The 22,701-nt window shown below is 40.4% G+C and overlaps 1 protein-coding gene across 2 annotated transcripts in view; it reads left to right on the top strand.

The window, feature by feature from the left end:
* The window catches only part of vegfc (vascular endothelial growth factor c), a 51,280-nt gene that overhangs the window by 24,434 nt on the left and 4,145 nt on the right, over positions 1-22,701 (top strand). For both annotated transcript variants that reach the window (XM_047577668.1, XM_047577667.1), the window contains exons 2-6: positions 7,868-8,096; positions 11,451-11,641; positions 19,010-19,149; positions 21,472-21,614; positions 21,827-22,151. In XM_047577668.1, the coding sequence (XP_047433624.1) occupies positions 7,889-8,096; positions 11,451-11,641; positions 19,010-19,149; positions 21,472-21,614; positions 21,827-22,151 (1,007 nt within the window). In that variant the 5' untranslated portion in view covers positions 7,868-7,888. The remainder of the gene's footprint in view (positions 1-7,867; positions 8,097-11,450; positions 11,642-19,009; positions 19,150-21,471; positions 21,615-21,826; positions 22,152-22,701) is intronic.

A 22,701-nucleotide genomic window follows, 5' to 3' on the forward strand; every position in this document is an offset into this window, starting at 1 on the left:
GTTGGGTCACATGTTGAGACAACTTCCTGGAACCAATGGAATCTGGACCAGTGGTCACCAGGAGGTGATATTCCTGGACCAGAGAGATCTGGACCAGTGGTCACCATGGTTGAGACTACTTCCTGGACCAGAGAGATCTGGACCAGTGGTCACCATGGAGGTGACTACTTCCTGGACCAGAGAGACCTGGACCAGTGGTCACCATGGAGGAGACTACTTCCAAGGACAATATGACTTTCTCAATTAGTTTTCGACTTCTTGCATTTCTAGTTTTTAAATCACCTCAGGAGAAAGAAAATTAAGTCTAACATCGACTTTCTGTTTTTCGTTTATGACTACACAATCAAAGAGAGGGGGAGAGGGATTAATATTCAAATTCAAATATCTATTGTTTTTCCATTTTATTAGTTGTGTCTGGTTTTAAAAGAAAAGTTGAAACCAAAGAAAGTCCCTCAAGGGCCGAGTCATCCCTCTCCATTTCCATTTCTTGTCCATCTCCAACCACCGAGCATTTTCGTTTTTCTTTTTTCTTCTATATTTCACAACATCCTGGATTCTGTGGAAGAATGTGGTCTGTAATGAGCAACTATTTTCAAAGAATTCTTTCCGGGATTTCTCAGTTCAGCTCGGCCTCACTGCTCTGGCTGAGTGGGCTCCAAATAATGACTAAACATCACGTAATGAAGAAGAGCGGATCATCCGGATGGTCTTGTTTCTACAGTTCAGTTCAATGGGGCCAGAAGATCCAGAGTCAAATGCTTGAATGTTCTCCACTGGCTTTTGGTTTTATTGATGGTTGAGTTGCAGCCTCTGCTCCTCGTTTGGGACAGAGTGATCAGTAGGGATGGGCGATATGATATCCTGATAATAATATTCTAATTCCAATCCATGTTTTTGACTCAGTCTGTCTCTACATTTTCTTTTGAGGCTCTAAGATGATATTTACCAGTTATAGTCAAATAAGCTTAACTCCAGGTTTAAGGAGGAAGTTAACTAATTGACTAATGAAAAAGCCTGAAATGTGAGCAACATCCCTCTGGTTCTATCTTTCCATCTCTTGCTTTGCTTCTCATACGGAACCGACCGACTGAATGCACTGGCAAGTTTCGGCCAATTTTCGGTCACCATAATTTCCCGGAGGATGTGGCTGCTTTTTTTCTCCTAACTCTCGTCATTCTCCTTGTGGCTTGTGGTGGCACTTCAAGCCATCATCCTTCCAGATTATTGATGAGGAGCCTCCTTTAGCCTCGGCTGAGCTATGGCTGTGAGGATGTCAAGTACGTCGTCAACTTGCGTTTATCACATTCATGAGATGGCAAATTCTCATCGTGGGGATTGTTTTTGGTGGTAAATCGTGTGCGATAACTCATCACCCATTCCTAAGTCGCCCCCACAAATATTGGCACTAAATCCAAGTCGATCTTGATTCGATCGATTTCTTTTTAAATGCACGCCATGCCCTCTGGTTACGAATCTTGCTCTGGTCTTGTGCAACAAATTTCGCAACACAATGACACAATATGTCGACGTGTGAGAGCGTACGAGACCCAGGACATGACGAAACCTACAATTTAAAAAGCTGAGGTGGACAAAAACGAGGACACATGAAAGAAACTGGAGGGAGAAGATTTGTGGAAACACCACAGACTTCTGTTTCAAATCAGCGTTTCTACACGTCCAACAAAGTCATGCTTTTCCGCTTTTAACTCTGTTTTGTTCTGTGTCAACTATACACACACCGATCAGCCACAACATTATGACCGCCGACTGGAGAAGTAAATAATGAAAATTTAATGATACATTGGGAAAGTTTCGGACCTGGTATTCATTCCACCCACCTAGATCAGACCAGAACCTCCCCCCACCCCATCAAAATGACACATGATCCACAGAGACCCATCCACCTCAAAGACCCCCCACTAATAAGATCCAACACCCTCAGAAGGCCCATGTCCATTCTCTAATGAGTCGCCACAAGAGAGGCCTGCACACTATCAGCAAGGTGGTCATAATGTTATGCCTGGTCGGTGTAACTGGATCATTAGGTTGTTTAATGAACTGAGATATGAACAGTGCTCAGTGCAGAGTCATGAATTCCGCTTTCATACACCAGCAGGGCGTTAACTGAGTGCGTGCGTGTCGACTTTTAGTGATTCATAGTAAATAGCAAACGTCACAGCAAAAGACAAAAGTTTAAACTTCCTTCAACAATAAAATCCTGTCTCACAGTTTTATAAAAAACATCTGGATTAAAGTTAGTAGTAAGAGTCTCTCAAGAGATCAGCAGAGCTGGAATGTTGTTCAGCGTCAAACAAGTGGACAGAGAGAACCCAATCAAAGAAACGAGATAGAAATAGTTTACATGTCTGTTTGTTTTTTCAGGAAAATAAGCCAATATTACTAAGTGTCCTGCAGCCTGTACCGCATGTAGTCGACGATAGGTTTATTTGCCATAACAACAAACAGATGTACCGTCTGGAGCGTCTGACACAACTCTTTCGTAAGCCCGTGTCCTGGTGCAACTTAAGAAAATCACGTTATCGTCATGTATCTTTTTAGGTAATTGAAGCCAGGGTGAGGAAGACTTTTACAGTCCGCACAAGACACACGGCGTTAGTCACTAATTCCACTTCAATCAAAACAAATGACACATACAGCAGTACCTGTTTTCTGATATTTTAAATATTTTAAACCAACGTCAGCTTGTATGTGTTTGATAGATGATGTTTAGGAGCCACAGATAAATAAATCAAATCAGATATTGGCAGTGACACATCATAGCATTATTCATAACAATAATAAAGCTGGAGGAACTTGGAACACATGGACAGTTATATGGCTGCAGGTCTCAAACAAGCTTTCTACTCTCTGATTCTCAGTGGGTTAACTCTACCGGCTTCTTCTTCTTCAGCTCTAACAGCAGTCACAATGCATATTTTCTCTGGGACTTTCATTAAATTAACCTTAAAAAGCTGCATCACATTCAACAGTAGCTATTTATTTAAGTGATGTATTGATAGTGGACTATGTAGCCATAGGTTGTTGTCTAGAGCATTTATGTCAAATGAGGTTGATCGTCAGCTGAATACATGTGAATATTTACTCCAAACAGCACATGTACTTGACATTATGACACTGATAGATCTCAAAACTTACGTGCATTGCAACAATCAATACGTTTACATGTATGTAAAAAAAAAAAAAATTTATTGCCTTAATTTGACTTCAACTGGACAACTTAAGTACATGTAAACACAGACAATGAGATTGGAAATAGATTTTCTCCGGCATGTATACACTTAATTGGACTTTAACTGGACAATGCGTGTGGGCATGCGCCACAGCCGTTGCCCTGGCGTATGACCCCAGAACAAAGACGTCCAGGAAAGCCAGTCGCAGAAGAAGAAGAAAGTAAACAGAGCTGGCAGAAGATAGCGCCATCTTATCTGCAGCAGATGTAGCGCGAGATTAAAAAGCTGAACTGTGATCCATCTGGTTGTTGTTTGAAATGCTGATCTGCTCCATGAACAACCCTTTTTTACATGACGTATTAGGTCAGCCAGAAAGGGGGCTGTATTAACCCGCTGACGAGATGCATATCGCCACCTAGTGTGGAGGAGGAGGACATGTTCCCGTCAGTTAAACTGGGACAAGGACCAGATTCAGAAAATTTTGAATATTAAGCTGCGCATGTAAACGAACAGGTTGTTGTGTGAGATTATCACGTTGGATGTGACTGTTGAGACACTCGGTCCCTGGTTCAGGTCATGTCCACCCTGCAAGGACTCCACCTTCTTCTTCTTCTCCTTCTTTGACTATAAACACTGTAAGATGTGGTTAAAGTGCAGCTCGTTGGTGACATTACGTCCACAGCATTGGGCCTCAAAGAGCTGCAGAGATCTATAGAAGCGACGTCTGCCTCCTCGATGTCTGCATCCATTATTTAGATGGTGTGGACTGTGGTAGAAATCACTTTTCCTCTTCTTTTCCAACTCCTTTAAGAAAGAGCAGCACTGCATGTCTGTATCATCCACTGTAGCAGCAGGATCAGGCTGGACGAAGCATGACGAAGGAGGAAACACATTTTTTAACAGTGTTATGGCTACATTTAGTCATAGAATAAATAGCGGGGAACAGGGGAGATTATATTTTCAAGAAACCGTTATCTGTAACTGCTTTTAAATTTGGCCGTTCTGGCTCATTTTGTTCATCTTAAACATAGCCCTGGCTCTATTGCTTTCTTATGTTGCAACTGAGTATGTGTTGCTGACAGCATATTTGTATTTATAGTTTGCAGTTGGGCGCACAGGCTTTGTTGTTGCACTGCTGGCAGATTTTGGATGTGGCATAAATGGATGTGTACTATCAGATGTCTGTGAAGGTTCTCAGTCGTCCAGGTCAGAGTATAAACAAAAAAAAATAAAAGGCAAACTGAAACCAGAGCAACTGGATTTGTAGAGTTTCTTGAAGAAGTTTCATCCAAGTCTTCACTTCTAAAAGTCTGGTGCAGAGGTGGAGTTTAAATTGGAACATCCGTGGGTGGTGTCCACCAGACGATTGCATGACTAGAGTCTGTTAATGACTCACCTGCAGTTGGAAGAAATGATTGTAGTCCCATTTCCAAACCCCCAATGAATGTTACTCCAACGTTTGATTAACGTCCAGCGGCTCCAGTCTCAAGCTGCGAACATTTTGGGGGACATGTGTTAAGACTGTGTTGTAAATTGACGGCAGATTATATCTCAGTCCTGTTCAGAGAAGGAGTTTAGAATCTGACTTCCTCGTTCTTTCAAACCATCTGTGTTTTCTGGCTAAAATGTGGACGTTGTTTTCGACTAAAGGAGTCCCCTTTGTCTTCTAGGTGTAGGTGGGCTACTGATGAGCTGGTTGTCCTGTGTTTGTGGATGGATTGTTTTGTTTCCCCCTTACTGGGTGTTTTGTCTTTGGGGTGAACAAGTTCCTGACTCAGCGTGTTAGTAGTTTTTTCTTTTTTTGTGTGTTTTTTCTTTTTTTTTTAATGACCAAAAATTCAGAAATGTAGGCTAGGAAACTAAAGATGACCAAGCTGATGTATTGACAGAGATGACAAAGACTTTGTGTATAGTGTACAGTGATGGATGCTATTTGAGATTGAATGAGAGCTAATAGACAGAATCCAGCCCTTGAAGAGTCTGATGTGGAGCATTCATGTGCAATAGATCACCATAACCAACGGGAATGTTTGCTGAAAATAAAAAAACGATCGACCTCCGGAGGCTTGAATTCAAAGACACCCTGAAAATCAATGTGAAAACATGATGCGGCAGGAGAGTCTGTTGAGCTGAAACTGCAGCATCCCTAACCCTAACCCTTGTGTGGCCCACACATGCTTGTATTGGGGCTCCTAATGATGTGACGGATGGTGTCCTAGGGTATCCCCTCCCAGATCTGGACCAGGGCATCACTGAGCTCCTGGGCTTAGACTACCTAATGGTCCAACCTGGTGCAGTCGGATGGACCCAAATGTAATGTCCCAGAGGTGTCCTATTAGATTTCAGGAAAGCTCTTGACCGTGCTGGGGGACATAGCAGTTCTTCTGGTAATGCCATGTATTGGATGTGGCATCCTGGAGGATTTGGACTGTTTGTGCAGCCTCTGTAGGGTCCAGGTATTGCCTCATGCTGCCAATAGTGACACTGACCTTTGCCATATGAAAACCTGAGAAACTGATTAATAACCCCCTCTGCTACTTCCCTGACCACATGAATAATCGAGATGTTTGACTGATTTCACACCATACTCTCATTGAAAGTTGTTTCCTTCGTACTTTCATTGAGCATTGTGATTATTGAGATGGACAGCTGGCCTCATATTCAAGCCAAATATGAATAGAGTTTGGACTTGGGTCTAAAAACAAAACCGTACACCGTGTTTTGGAAAATTGCTGTTAATGAGCTAAAACCAGTGATATCTCCAGCAGGGCGGCGGCTTTAATACGCTGCCAGCGACATTAAAAAGTCTGGATTAGTCCGCCATCCCCAGCAGAGTTGACATTCCACAATAGTTTTCAACCATCAAACAATTTCAAATAAGACCTGTAGACATGACTGACTGACTGAACTCTTTTGATGACTGTTTCTGTGGTGAATCACAGTAAATAATGCTGATCTGAGTTTGTTTCACCAAATCAGACCATAGTTGTTAAATAGGTAGGTATAGGTATCCCTATGGCCTAGTATTTTATAGGATATTCGCATTACCAAAGCTTGACATTTTGCTAATCTATCTCTAATTTATACATTAATTAATATGTTATTTGAGACATTATTTACTGGTGAACATAAAAGACCTTTTTGCAGTAACATAGTCACCTAAAAAAAGCTTTTAACTAAATGATGTTTGTTTTATTCAAACAAGCCACTAAAATGGGATTTGGTCGAGTCACTAGTCAGATTTAAAAGACTTATAAAGGTCGGGCTTCCTGTTTGAGCCAGGCCATGAAGTCAAGCTTGACTCAGTTACATTAGCTGAATGCTGATCTATAAGCCAGCCGGCATCATTCAGTAGCTTAGACCCCATCCAGACCTTGCTTTAACATCCCTCCTGGGGAATCTGGTTGTATCTGGTGAGCTTGAAGCACAGGTGTGAACACACCCAGGACATGCTGAGGTTGTGTTTGAGTGATCCAGTCTCAGACCCAGGCAGCAACATCCAGGTCGGAACGACCAAGTGCAAAAAAATGCAGTTCATCGAGTGGCCACTAGAGGCTCCAAAGGGAGCAGATCCCCATAAACCCCCATGTTAAAAAGTCCAACTTTTACAGCATTATTAAATATGTTTACAGACTGGTACAGGAAAATAATGATTTTGGTCTCGATGATTTATTTAACTATTCATGACAACTGTACGGGGGGATTTTTTTTTTTCTAACTCATTTGTTTGTTTTTTCTTAAGGTTTACAGTTCTGGGTAATTAAGGGTGTTTCTGCTTTGAATGACGGGTGTTAAGCCGAGCAAACAGGTAGCAGAGAGTTGGTCGGGCAGGTCGAACCGACACAACCCCCCCAATGTCCAGTTATTAGTGGGTGGACTCTGCCCACTTCGGGCTTCATTTTTGGGTCTCAGAATCCAATCCAGGGTGATGTCACGATGGGAGACCTCATTCCTTCGGTAGTTTGAACACACATTAAAGACCAAATACTCAACAGTAGTGAACTTGTCCTGGTCGGTATACTCCCCCTGTCTGTAAGGCACACTGTCTGTCTCTTAAAATCTTTTATTACCTCTGTGATTTGTCTTTCAATATCTTTATTATCTTTCTTTTTTTTTAATCCAGGTGCTGTTATTTAATGTTACTGGTCAAATGGGTTACCTCCCTTATTATCTATTTATTCTGTGCACATAATTTTCTGCTTTTTTATTCTACTTTTATCTGTTCCTATTGTATGTATATTGTATTATAATTTGCAGGCTGTCCAAACCAGCTGCCCCTGGTGGGATCAGTGAAGTTGTGAATCTGAATTAATTTGCTGTGGATTTGCCTCATTAATTCAGAATTAAAATGCAACTGCGATTATAAATGATTGCAAGGAAAGGAAGTGTTGCCTTTTCATTACTAATATTATTCTGTTATTGCAGCTTGTGCAAAACAGCACTGTTCTTGATTCTGAAACAGCGGGATAGACTCAGTAGCAACAGCCTCTCATTTAAACTTTCAGGTCTCAACTTGAGGCTTAATTTTTTGGGGGATTTACCTGCAGGAGACCATGCGTAAACTTAGGTGTGGCTTGCAAAACTATGAGTTTGTGATGTGTTCTCGAGGTAGAAAAGATTTTCTTGGCGAGAGCAGCATTCAGAGCAACACATGGAATCTCCCTTTTCTCTTTCAGGAATCTCCACCGAAGCCAGACATGGAGGAGAAGCTGCGTTCAGCGTCGAGTGTTGATGAACTGATGAGTCTTATCTATCCCTCATACTGGGCCACTCTGAAGTGCAGATCCAAACTTTCTGCTGCAGCCGCCTCCAAACTGTCCCAGCGGCCTCATCGACCGAGGCCAGCGGCTAACGCAGAACAGCCAAAATTAGCTGCCGCCTACCTCAACTTGGATCTCCTCAAAAGTATGTGTGCACATAGTTTTCTCATTATATTGCCAACAAAGTAGCACTCCAAATGGACTAAACAGAACAGAGTGAACTTCGTGGTTTGCGGTTGTAAACAAAATATTTGTCTCTGCATCACGTTAAGTGGCACTAAACAGGTTATGATTCATCTACACTACGCTCACTTAGATGCTTAGAATACTTCTCTGTGTAGGTCATGTATGAATGTAGTGTTTTGGGGTTTTTTGGCATCACATTTGGCGACCTGTGTGAACCAGATGTGGATAATTGACAGTATAATAAATATGGACTTAAATTTCTTTAATAAATCCAATCCTGAGGAGATGGACCTCATCACCTCAGAGCTGTTGACCCAGTGTGTGACCATAGAGGAAGCCAGTCACAAACAGACACATTCAGAGAGTTCAGAAGTAGGCAAGAGGGTTGGGATTAATTTTAAGGCCTTGAACTGATCCAGCCTCCTAAATCCACACGCTGAAAACTCTCCAGGGCAGTGGATTATGGTGTTTAACCCTGGCAGCTGTTTCCCAGTGCAAGACAATGTTCATTCACAAGGAACGCTAGTACGATTAGCTCCACCTCCCCACAGGGTTTCAGAAACCCACCAAACGTGCTTCAAGAAGCTGCCATGAATCTCCACGATGGCCCCGGAGTGATGGTGTCCATGATAATGTGTTCTTTAAAGACAATGATGGAGAAGAAACACCTGAACCAGCTGGAGGTGGTGACTTTCCAAAGCTGTTCTCAAGTAGGGACGACCCAATCGAGTTTTTTTAGTCAATGCCGATTCTTTAATATTCAGTATCATCTAAGACCTGATTCGATCTTAAAAAAATTTAATTTGGTTCAGTTCGTTGACATCATTAGCCTTCATGCTTATCGATACTTTTCTTGGCGAATCTTTGCGATGAGGACGCGATGAGACGCGATGGCGGACAGACTGAAATGCTCCAATCTGGCTTCACTTCACGAGAAGGGACTGTAACAGCGCAACGGGCAGCTTAAGCAGCACCGTAATTTCAAGCAACGATGGGAACGCCCCTAACATGATGAAGCATTTGTCGATACAGAGAAAGTTTGACACTTTCTGGCCAATGAGTCTCAGCAGAGCTGGTGAAGATCCAATGACTAAACCACAAACCCCTTCTGGTTCTAGACCAGAAATTCACAGGAGGAACTGATAAAGTAATCGATAGGAATCATATCGATAAGCAGAATCGATAATGGCATCGGTATCAATAAAATCTTATGAATGCCCATCCCCAGTCCTAAAATAAAAAATAAATAGGTCCCAGTTAATGTAGATTGGAGGGGGTAGCTTGTACCTTGACTCCATAAGCTCCAACTCCAACAGACATTGAAAGACCTTTCGGCAGCTTTGATGTGAACCTACCGCCACCAGAAGAGGAAGAAGTTGTTTTGCCGCTTTTGCCTAAAATAAATAAAAGATCAGACTTTTGAAAATGCCTGGATCGGCCAACGCCGATCTCCCAATACTGCGCAGGACATCCTCTAAAAACAAAAACCCAAACCGACGCTCCGTTACCTTTGTTCAGTGTGTCCCCGAACCTTGGTTTAGTAGAAATTTAGGGAGAGTTCAGTCTTCAGGCCTTGAAACAATCTCAGATGCATTAGTCTCAGATGGATTAGTACACAACCAACATTAATTATTCACCCCAGAAACAGACTGAGACCTGCATGCCAGATTTAGATGCAGGAGGCCTTACATAGATTTTGACAAAAGATTTTAGGCAAACAAAAGAGAAATATGACAACGAAAGGCCACGGCAGGAGGACAGATAACTGGAAAGTACCTCATCTAACCCACATGACCACAGAGAACCAAACAGAGCCAGAATATGTCGTCAACACCAAGAGGAGATGGAGGTTAAAACGCAAAAGCGATTTAATGAGCTATAAGAAAGATACCACAGAATCATAGGGTTTTTATTTTCAGTTTAACACGTGGTATTGGAATTTCAAAGAAAAGTTACATAATTGAAGTGTGAACACATGGAAAATAATGAGTATTATGAAGGGGATGTGTTGAACACATTTTTTTGTTTGTTTGTTTTTTTGTATCTCCAAAGTTCTCATTTCTTTTAGTCCCCTTTTAGTTCTTTTGAACTTTTGTGGAGTCTGAACACCAGACTTGTTCTTAGGGTGAATGAAGGTGATGAAGTGTTCACTGGGGGTTTTCTAAGCTATTTGTTCACTGTTGTTGGTGAGTCTTTGAGTACTTTATCACAACCCCAAGGTCCCATTAAAGGAGCCATTAAAAGCCAAAAAACACTGAAACACTGCACACGTCCCACGGCTGTTACAGAAATGAATGAATGCCTCTTTTTAAAAAATATATGGCATGAAAGTATCACTGCTGAATTTGCATTTCTTGTCACACACTTATATACATTTATCAGCCATAACATTATGACCACCTTCCTAATATTATGTATGTCTCCCTTGTGGGGACTAATCAGCGTATGGACGTGAACCCTCTGAGGGCGTTTGAATGAAGTTAGTGGGGGCCTTTGAGGGGAGGGGCCTCAGATACGTGACCAATTTGGAATCTAGTGAATTCTTTCCCTTCTTCATGTTTTTTTGAGTTGTTCCTAAATCGTTTTTGTGTGTGTGTCTGTGTCAGGCTGTATCCTGCTGGGGATGGCTGCTGCCATGTGTTATTGCTATGGGGTTGGGGGGTCTGGTTTGGTCTAGGTGGGGGCTACATGTCTAAGTAACATCCACATGAATAAATACCAGGTCCAAACAGAACATTGAATTGTCATAGGATGGTTTAAATGTTACCCACGTCTCCTGTCAGTGGTCATAATGTTGCGGCGGATTGGTGTATATATATATATATATACACAGCACTTATACATATATACTGGTCTATTTATTAGTAATTCTCTCCTTGTAAATCTCTCTACTTAGTGAAGGGGAGGGTTAGATTCCTTCGTTTGCGCTGGATGGGATTTTATAAAATGTAATTTTTTGTAAAATGATAAAGATTCTGATTCAGATTAAAACCCAACCCTCTCACCAGCCTTTGAGAACTGGAGACAAGAATGAAACGTCTTCTTGTTTTAATATAATATACAATCAATTAATTATCCCAGTGCCCAAATTGTGCATGTGAGAGTTATAAATGTGAGACCACGGTTCTGAGATGAGGTGTCCAGAGAAATGTATTAATGTAAAGAACAGATGCTTGTGGATAAATGTATTTAATGTGTCTTTATGTCTTTGCATATTGCTTTCCATGTGCACAACCCCCCCGTCGAAGAAGACAGACGTCCAGTTTCAAACAGCTGTGGCAGTATGGTTGTCTGACTCTCTGTGTGTGTGCAGATATAGAGTCGGAGTGGAGGAAGACTCAGTGCATGCCCAGAGAAGTGTGTGTCGATGTGGGAAGGGAGTTCGGGGCTCCCACAAACATCTTCTATAAGCCATCCTGTGTGTCCGTCTACAGATGTGGAGGATGCTGTCACTCTGAGGACAAACAATGCAGGAATATCTCCACTGGTTACCTCAGCAAAACTGTAAGCACACATTCCTCCATCATCTGTTACCTGAACTTATCATGATGGTTACAATCATGTCACATGTAAAATGTCTAAATTTACTTTATTTACTCTACCGGAACACTCCGATATTTCTTTTTTTATTTAAATGTAGCAGTTTGTCTCCTTTTACTCTTAAAATGAAAGCATAGCCCAAATAAACAGCTGAAGTTAAAATATAATAATCACAGAGTCAATATGTAACCTAAACTCGATTCTAAACTTTGGACTCATCATAGTAGCCGTCTTTGTCTGATTTAACCTGTGATCACAACATTCTTTCTTTCTGAAGTGGAAATCAAATATTTTCCAGGGAGTTCTTCCCAGAAATGTGTGTCACTTGTAGGGAGCTTTGCTTTCACTCTTCTGTCCCGTTCATCACAAACCAGCTCCAGACTGGGCCATGGTTCGCTCCATGGTTTCAAGATTCCCATCTAGTTTTTATCCTGAGGTAGTTCTGGTAGAGCTCGGACTAAAGCTTTGGGTCATTATCTTGCTGTAGGATGAAACTCTGACCAACCACACCAGAGGAGACTGGAGGATGCTGTTATAACACTCTTGACCAATAGTGTATGAAAAGCACTTTTAAAAACGTCAACAATCTTAATATTATTAGGAATTTAATTCCACCAGGCTGAGGCGCTGTAGGACGTCCTGACTGAGACGGGTGAAGGGGGGACTGCAGAAATAAGGACTGAGTGTGTTATATTTCATTTCTCTGGTTATGACATTTTATTCGAGTGTCAAGCACGTTATTGTGCACAATCTACCTGGGCTTACAAGACACTATAACAAACATATTTACACGATTCAAATACGGCAAACAAAAAAAAGGGAGCTTGTGTACCCATCAGCTCATACAACAACAAAAAAGTACACAAACAAATCTTCCAAAATATACAAAACAGTTGTATACTTACACTACCGGCCAGAAGTTTGTAAGCAAGTTCAGATTTGTCCATAAAAGATCATAGTTTCTTGCACTTATATCGTAACTTATCAGAAGACATTTTTACTATAATTATCAGATATTTGAGTTTTTATTGCTTTCTTCAGAGAAGCAACAACAGCAGCATGGCGTGTTCGAGGCATTCATTCCACACGGGATATTTGTATACAGACTCTCAAAAGCCAAAGAGTTAAAGTGAATAATGCCGATTTGTTTTTAGTTTTTTTTTATTGCACTGAAGTTGTTCTTGTAAATCTTCTCAACCCTACAGCTGACATTTATAAACCAATAGTCTGGTAACATTAAAGTTCATCCAAAGGTTAACTGAGGAAAATGGTTCCTATCAATAAAAGCAAAGTGTGATCATGCTGTGAATACATCCCAGAATACACAGAACTCAAACCTTTGGCCTGTAGTGTACATGTGGGATACAGTGTTTTCTGTCTTCATGTCTTTTCCAATAAATTTGGCTGAAACATAAGTGTCTCTTTGAAGAACCAACTCAACATATCGAACTCAGACACCCAAAATAATTCTGTTCCCCTGAACTTTGTCGACCAAGGACGTCCTCAGTTTGTTGTGTAACTTCGTCTTCAACAACATTACAATCACACAAAACACACATACGCTGCTCTTCGGGGATTATACCCTCGTACCGGCCCCTTCAGTCTCCAGAGGCAACGTACCAGATCTTAACTGTGCACACGATGGTTCTGTTTAATAATCTTCTCTAATTTGAACACAAGTTTGGGTTTCCTCCAGCTCTCCTCCTTCCATTGTTTCTTGTGGAGGTGAAGTAGTTGTTGTTGAACAGTATCAATCTTACGCTGCAGATTTTTACTAAAAATATGAAAAATATAAGTGAGAAGAAGAAAATACTGCAGAGACCAGCTAATAAAACATGCGACCATACTGAGAACTTACAGCTTTTACTGATGGACACATTAATGCATCAGTAAATAAAATCCAATACATCTAATTTTGCTCAGGTCACCCGTCCTGAATAAAGATGACGGTCAAATTATTCGCTGCGGGTTTGACATGTCCTTGGAGTCTACGGATAAACTGATTCACAGCAGCAGCAAAGTCGTCCGGTCCAATAACGAGAATTTCTGTTTTGTCAATTTAATGGAAATTTTAATGGAAAAAGGTTTCGAAAATGGAAGAGAGAACAGTCATGTGTTTTGTTGAAGTCATGAACACAGTTTATGAATCCAGTCCTAACCCTAAGGAAAGTAAAGTAGGAGAATGAAGTAAAGGAAAGCCATGCATAATGTAAATACCCATGCATATTAGATTATCTGATATATATTTTTTTATATTAGGCTGCAGAAACTAAGAATTTTTAGGAGCGAGTTCTCATGTAATAGTTGTGTTGGCTGCTACATTTAATTAAAGGTTAATTTAACCCGTTTAGTTTCACCTCCGTGTAAAAACAATCTGTTTCAGATTGTTTTTTCAGCTTCTAGTAAACCCAACAGTGTCTGTCTGTCTGTCCTGGTGGTGGAAACCTGCCACCTTTCAGTTTATTGAGGAGAAAAGAAGAAGGTCGAGGTTGAAGCTGAGAGACGGAGCTGTGGACGCTGAGGTTTCACTTAGTTTTTCTAACTGCTTTTTTTGGCTGGATTCTCAGACTACACATGGCCAGAGTTTGGAGATTTACACAGACTACACAGCACATTATTCAAGCCATGGCAGGCCAGAAGAAAATAATTTGTACTTAACCTGAATTCTGATGGCTTTTTGAATTTTTAACCAAAAATAGTTTTAAGTCTCGGCGATATGTGACGGTTCCTGCTAAGATCGTTCTGTGGTTACTTTCGTCATCCACAACATTATGTTAGCTAGCAGACAATGAGACGCATATTTTTCTTTGGTTTCTTTATTAGTTATTTCTTTTCTTTCTATTGTTGCTGGTTTTGTCATAGTTTTCTGTGTTTCATTTGATGATTCACATCTGCTGCTATAAGAAATAGTTGGATATAATGGTGAGATGTTACGAAATGTCCTTTGATTCTATGGATGATGATGTAGAAGTTCCTGTAGGACCACAACTTATTCACTAGGAGCTTATGTGCAGATATGTATAGCCTGTATAAAACCAGGCTGCACCTCAGCACCATCAGTAGCATTTACTAGTCCTCCACAGCCTGGTGGTAGATGGGAGGGTTAGACCTAGGGTTAGACCTGGGGTTAGGGTTAGACCTAGGGGTAGGGTTAGACCTAGGGTTAGACCTAGGGTTAGCGTTAGACCTGGGGTTAGGGTTAGACCTAGGGGTAGGGTTAGACCTAGGGTTAGACCTAGGGTTAGACCTAGGGTTAGGGTTAGACCTGGGGTTAGGGTTAGACCTAGGGTTAGACCTAGGGTTAGGGTTAGCGTTTGGTGACGTTTGGTGAAATTGTTAATTGATTGTGGAACTCAACACAACTGACTCCTCACTGACAAACCTTTTCTGTATATTCTACGTAGACCGGTTGCAGGATAATAAATCAAGTTGATCATTTAACAAGTTTGTGCTTTTATGTAATGTCTTATTTGATGCATGTCACTCTTAATGCTTTCCATTAAAAGAAAATTGACGGGAGCGTTTGTCCTCAGGTTGGTTCAGTCATCGTTTCTGATTAAACCAAATGAACTGAGCTGAGCCCCGTTAGAGAGGGTGGTCTGAGCTCGATGGCAGTTTGAACAGATGATGCCAACGTCCCGACTCCCTGCGTTTACGCTTGCGAAGATCACGCCACTGCGACAGTAATGACAGTTAATGGAAAAAAGATGCAGAGGAGATAGAGAAGGTGATGAGTGGTGTAGAGGACAGGTGTTGTCTGTTCAGGTTTGTCTGGGCTCCTTGGTATTCAGGGTTTGAGTTATTGTGAGGCTCTGTGGTCCACATCTATCAGCAATGTTGGGCAAGTTACTTCAAAAGAATAATGCACTACTTATTACTGTGACTGTAAAATAATTAGTTACATTATAAAACTACTGTCTTTGAATTGTAAGGTACTACATTAGTTTTAAGTTACTTTCATCAAAAATAGCTGGAAATATGGATTGTGTATTCCCAGTAGATCTTATTTCATTCAGTGTAGCTCATTTCCACATCCAGTAGAAGGTGATGTGACATGATGACTAAGCTAGGCTAACGCTAACAACAGTACAGTATAAAGGAGCATGGTTCAGTACATATTGTGATGGAGATGCTGTAAATTTAGGTGGTTTCATGTTGAAATCAGTATTGCTAGAAGCTTCTACTACATATTATAACCTAACACCTACAGAAAGCTGCACCACGCTACATGTTTCCGTAAAATAATTTGTGCTTTTTCGTGAGATTCTGAGATCTTTTGGTTTCTCACACAAAGTGAACTTAACTCTAATGTTCTTCGTCTCCTTTTCTCTGATGAACTGAGAATAATGAGCATATGTCCATGTGGTGAATGTAGAGTCTGACTCATCTTCTCTCCAGTCAGCTGTTCTCTACCACCAACAGCAAGTTAACATTTGCTCACACTTTTTTCTCCTCTGCTAATCTTGAATTTCTATAAGAACACATAACTTAATTAATTTAATAAATTTCGGGTTTAAAATCTATTGTAACCTGCATTACTGACATTTGTACTTAGTAAAATATTCCTTTTTCTTTATAATGCCTTACATTACCACATTACAGCAAAAAGTAATACATTACAGTAGTTGCATTACTTTTGATATGAATTACTCGAATAGGCGACTTGAATTTAACAGATCTAAGTATACTATTGCTTTGTATACATCTTACCTGGACCTGATTTTATGAATAAATAATTCTCTAAACTAATGGAGCATCTCAACAGAAACTTGCGGTAGGGTTTAGTTAATCATGTGTTTGTTGCTGTAACACACGCAGCAACAAAAATCTGTTTAAATCATTTCTTAACCCCAGTAAACAAATAATAAAGCCAAATTAACTTGCGTTGTTTATTTAATGTCACCTACAAGCGAATAAGTGCTGACATCTCCAGACTTGCCTCTTCCTACTGCTACGCTTTATTGTGGGTGTTAAATATTCTTTATTATATATCATCTTTCCTCTTTCACATTCTGTGAGAGACAAAAATCTCAACTTTTTTCCAGTCGTCCACTGGGAAATACTGGCCACCCAAAACACTTGGCCTCGTTTTTCTCCATAGAAGTAGTTTAGAGATGCTAGCCCTCCTCTGAGACAACTATTAAACACCTGTGATGATTATTACAGGGTTATGTGTTATATCTTCATATTGCTGCCATCTTACCAGGGACTACCATGTTCAGTTGTTCATAGTCTTATACATAATTGATTTAGAACTAAATAATGGTCATTCTAGTTGTAAGGTTTTACTTCTAATGCTGTTCTTATCCCGGCTCGTTGCCATTAGGTGTAGGTGAACTTTTCAACCCACTGCTGGTCACTCTGTTCTCTTTGTTTTGTGTAACCATGGTGAGGTCAGCTTTAATGATATCCTGCAATGGATGAGAGGCTGGGTGACATTTTAATCCACTTAAGGGTCTTGAATGGGAGTCATTGAGGCTAATTAGTTATTATTCAGGTTGAAGATCCCTGGTATAAAGTGTAAGTGGGCTCCCAGGGTTCCTGTTAAATAGTCTGAACAACAGTCTCGTCTAAGCAAAACAAGTCCAGCTCTTTATCACTCTTTTGGTTCTTCAAGAGGTATTTCTTCACATTCTCACTCACTTTGTTGCAGCTTGGTGTTTCAGTGTTCGGTGGTCGTCAGGTTCTGGGGTGTATACATTGAGGGGCCTTTGTTGAAAGGTTCTTTGTTTAAAGAATGTTGGTTAAAGTGTCTTCCTCGTGGTGAGAACTTCTGGTTCTTCGAGTTTGACCTAATGTAAAATACATATGTATTTCTGTTTGTGGCGTTAAATTATGGAATGGCCTAGAAGCTGAAGTTAAAACCAGTAAAAACCTGAACCAATTCAAATGGAAGTCTTTGAAAAGAAGCTTTTGAAAGGTATAAGAAGGAATAGGGGAAGTCTTAAGTTATGTACTTGGAATAAACCATCTGAATTGAATTCAAATGGAAAATGTGTTTAATTGTAAGCTTGAAATTATTGACTAGTTAACTGTTTCCGAGGACATTTTGTGCCTTCCCCGTATAGATGGTTGTTACATCCCGTAGGTGGCATCAACAGGAATTTAGGGATTTTAACTTGAAGAAGTCAACCAATCAGGAGGCACAGCCAGACTTCCCAGGTGGAAACCAATTCTGGAACCAACACCTATAGAAACAAAGACGAAATGCACCTAAAATATCTATGCACATGAACTTAAGCCGCAGGTGTCTGTCTAATTTACCACCCTCTTTTAACCTTGGCGGACTAAAAATGCCCATATCCAAAAACTCCTTTCAGAAGTTAACTGATTAATATTTTTTTATGATTTTTTCTGCATAAATCTCTTAAACCACTTCAGCACTTTATAAAACTAATATAGTTTTGATGAATTTTAACCCTTTAAATACCAGTTTGATCACTTGAAAAACATGAAAAATTGTGACCTTAGTGGACAAACATGTCCCATTGACTTCCATTATAACCACATTTTTTAATCTCTCAGCATAAATAAAATCATTCATTTTGCAATATTACAGTTTCATTCAAATTTGTCATTTTTAGCGTTTAACACTAAAATCAGCCATTTCCCCGTTATAGGGTCTATTAGTAAAATGTTTGTTATTTCATTTTTTTTTTTGTGCTTGTGTTACTGAGCTTACCAGGCTCAATAATGAGTTTAAAATTCCTCAAGATGATAAAGTGCTGAAGTAGTTTAAGAGATTTATGAAGAAAACTCAAAAAAAATATTAGTCAGTTATGTTTTTATAGCTGTTTTTGGACATGGATGTTTTTGTCCGCTAAGCTTACAAGAGGGTAGTCATTTTTTTTTCAGTGTTTTGTTGACCTAAAATTTGTGTAGCGATAGACACATATGCCACAAAAAATGTGCCATATGCACTAACACAGGCCAAATGAAGAGGAAATTTTACCCAAATGGACAAAAATGGCCTTAAGGTTGCCTGAGGCTCTCTGTAAAGACAAACAGCACAATCATTACACTCCTACTCCAGCGCCATCAACCCACTCACCCTTTGTTAACAACCAACACAGTCCATTCCTAATGGGAACATTAGCCTTTAGCCTTGCAGTGACGTATGTGGAGTCTGTGTTGCACACTTATCTGACTAGTTCGCCTGCTTCTACTCAATATAATCATAAAGCACAAGTCAGTGATTTCAAAGACAAACTGAGAAATACTTCTTGGAAAAACCACAAAACTTCATAGCTCACAGTGAATATCACACCACATCACATCTGTTTTTCACTCACTTTATTTTTGTGACTTTCATTTCTTTTTCTCTCTCTGCAGCTCTTTGAGATCACGGTGCCGATCACCCAAGGCACCAAACCAGTGACCATTAGTGTGGCCAACCACACTCAGTGCACCTGCCTGTCCAAACTGGACATATACAAACAAGTTCACAGCATCATCAGAAGAGCCTTGCCTGAGTAAGCCTCACACACTTCACCGTGTCCACCACCACTACCTGCCTTCCCTCAAAAACATTAAAATCCTAAGAGCAGACTTTTCCCGATGAGTTCATGGCTCCTTACAAAGTTCAGACATGACATGCACCCTAGACGATCTGATCATAAGTGAGCTGCTCTATGTGTAATCAAACCTGGGGTTAAAATGAACCTTGACTATAACTCTTGCTGTACTGTGTGCAAGGTCAAGGGTTAGGGTTGGGGTTAGGACAATAAAGGTATTCTCGTTCTGATCTCCGCTTGGGATCAGATCATAGTTACATGCTCCAGCTGCAAAATGATGCATTTGCGAACCCCTAACGCTGTCTCTCTCTCTAGGCCTGTTTGTTATGTGTGTGCCTGGTAACGTGAACATTAGAGTTTTATTAATTTAATTATCTTATAAATAATTACCCTCCAAAAGTTAAGATTAGATTTCAAACCCTGGAAGCAGCAGAATGTCAGTAGCTGCATTTCCATTACAGTTTTTCGCAAAATAAAAGTGATATTTCTGAAATTTCGAGTCCATTTGCTCTTTGTACATGTGTCCCTTGAGAGGTGTTTTGTGAATGAGCTGTAACTCTTGTAAAGTCTTGTCTTGTGATACCTCATAATTCTCTTAAAGTCTCGTCACACCAGAGAGACTTCACTTTGAGGAAGATGAACTTGGGATGAACTGGTCACATGACCCCCTTAAAACCACCTCATGAGAGTAAAAAAAGGTTTAAGCTTCAGATATTTCAGAGGTTTTTAGAAATATAGGCGTTTTCATTACCAGTTTTTTATTGCGATATTTGGGCACTAATCCTAATCCACCCAGACTCCACTGCACCAGAACACCTGGAGCTCTCTGTTTTGAATTAACATACACAAAGAAATGTGGGTAAAATTTTCTTGATGATTAATTACTTCAAAGCCAAATGAAGCTGCAAGTCCTAGAGACACTCAGACATTGGACAGAAAACTAGAAAAAAAAGTCTCCTCTGGTCAAGATGTTAGATAAATTCTTAAATCTTAAATATTAGTCTCAGCCGACTCCTGCGGATGGTTCCAGCTTTTGTGGCATTTAGATTCTGCTAAAATCTAACCATTTATAAGTTTGTTGCATCATGTTAAACCTAAAGTTGGCTACTTGTGTCAGAAGCACAAAACTAATATTCGATGCCCTCCAGAAGTGTGCTACATTTGTTGTTTTTGCTGCGTTGAGACAAAAGAAGCAACAGGCTTTAGCTTTAATGTCACTTTTGTGAAAAAGAGAAAAGTAACAGGTGATCATTTCCTGATAGCGTTTGAATTTATACTAATGGATTTCTCAGTAATTAAAAAGAAAGTTCATGCCAGTATAATCTGATGATGTTGTAACTAAATATAAAGAGGTAATTTCTTTGTCATTTACTTCAGCGTCATGTGCCAACATTTCTGTCATTTCCTCCTCCTCCTCCTCACCATCCCTCACTCTTGGAGTGCCTCAGGGCTTTATTTTTGGGCCATTTCAATTCTCTCTACACATGCTCCTCTCCGAGCCCATTCTTACAAAATATGACATTTTCCTCCCTTTTTATGCCGATGATATGAAACTTTATGTTGTTGGACTATCTCAAGGACAGTTGGTTTGAAAGCTTCTTTTTTAATTGTATGTCTTAAATTAGTAGTTTTAATAGCTTCCCCGTTCTTGTCTTTATTTTGACCGTGCCAAGAAATTCATTAAACTAACATCTGAAGTAAATGACCCCACACACCTCATTTTTAATCCACAAGGTTTCAACATAATTTTACTGTAATATAATGTGCACAGTATAAAGTCATTATAGGTTGTGTAAATAAAGTAAATATTCACATTGTAATATCAACACAAATGAACATAAAGTCTCAGCATAACCGTTTCAAAAAACTGGAAAGGAAATGAAAGTAGCCATTTTGGAAATGATTGCCAAAAGCGACTGACTGCAGAGCCTGAATAAATCCACCAGGGGGCAGAACACAAGTATCAAACTGCATACAGCATGTGTCGGATATGATATGATGGATGTCTCGTTTTATTTAGAAAACCTTAAAAACGCTACGGTGTCTGAATGTTTGGTCCACCAGCCCCTTGAGATACACGTTAGACTAGACTCCTAACCATCAAACATTCAGTTGTCTTAAACAATAAACGAAAACAGGCAGAAGTACAGGAAGCTTGTGTTTGAGCCCTGATGGTATCTACAGTATGTTTCGTCTCATGAACTTAGTCACGCTTTTTTTTTTTCTCGGGGTGAAAGGAGAACCGAGCATTTAAAATCTGTCTTTGTCTCTCTCCTGGAGCTGTCCAATAGCCAACAGGACGTGTCTTCCCAGTCAGACCTGGAGCAGCAGACAGTGTAGATGTGTCAGCATGGCGGCCAATTTGCAGCTCAACCACGCGCTTCCACCACTGCCGCCTCTGGGGCCCTCACAGCAGCACCTTGGTGAGTGTTTTGCATATTTGCACTCGAAAGATTTTGTCTGCTTAGTTATTTTTCTTATAAATAGTGGGAGGAGGTACGATGTTTAGTTTCCTGTTGGACCCAATGCACTTGGTACCAAGTTCTGTCCAGGAAGACGGCTCCATTTCAAATCCACCACTCCAGTCATTACCAACACTAACCAAGCGTGTTCCCTTTGTCTTCCAACCCTCCAGATGTATTCTCAGCAGATGTGTGTGGCCCAGAAAAGGAGCTGGATGTGGACACATGTCAGTGCATATGTCGGCACAGGCACCAGACTCAGGACTGTGGTCCAAACCGACACCTCGACCACGACACCTGCCAGTGTGTCTGCGACGTGCCGCCCAGTCCGTCCTGCCCAGCGAACCACGTCTTCAACAAGGACACGTGTCAGTGCACATGCAGCAAGACGTGTCCGAGGCACCAGCCTCTCAACAAGACAAAGTGTTCCTGTGAATGTAATGAGTCACCTAATAAGTGTTTCCTAAAAGGAAGGAGGTTTCACCATGCCACATGCAGGTAAGGAGGAGGAGGAGGAGGGCACTCGGTTTGGTAACATTTGATGATTTTAAAAACCCATTCTTTGTGAGCTTCCTGCGTTTCATTTCATGCACCAAGTTAAGGAAAAAAAAAAAAAAAAAGACAGTAAACTGTGTAAATCATTACATCAGGTTGTATGTGTTACTTCCCTTTTCCCTCAACAAGTTGGGTTTGTAGCATTATCTTTGATTATATCTTCCATAAAACCAAGGCGACCCGGAAATAAACAAATCCTGGTAGATAATTGTACGTGGTGAAGTGGCTATCAGGCAGCTATTTTTGTTGCAGCAGCTCCTACTCAAACTGTACCAGTGTTCAGGACAAAGAGCAATGTAGGCAATAAGACTACAGAATGAGAATACACACATCAATGTGAGAAATATAAAAATACGTACAATGGTTTCGCCATTAGCATACTAGCATATTAGCTTGTTGAAATCAAAAGAAAGTTGACAGCGAGAAAGAGGACCTTTAAACAAAATATTTCAAAATATTAACAATACATACAAATTGTTTTGGTATATCCGGC

This window comes from Mugil cephalus, chromosome 2 (assembly GCF_022458985.1).
Source record: "Mugil cephalus isolate CIBA_MC_2020 chromosome 2, CIBA_Mcephalus_1.1, whole genome shotgun sequence".
Taxonomy (NCBI): Eukaryota; Metazoa; Chordata; class Actinopteri; order Mugiliformes; family Mugilidae; genus Mugil; species Mugil cephalus.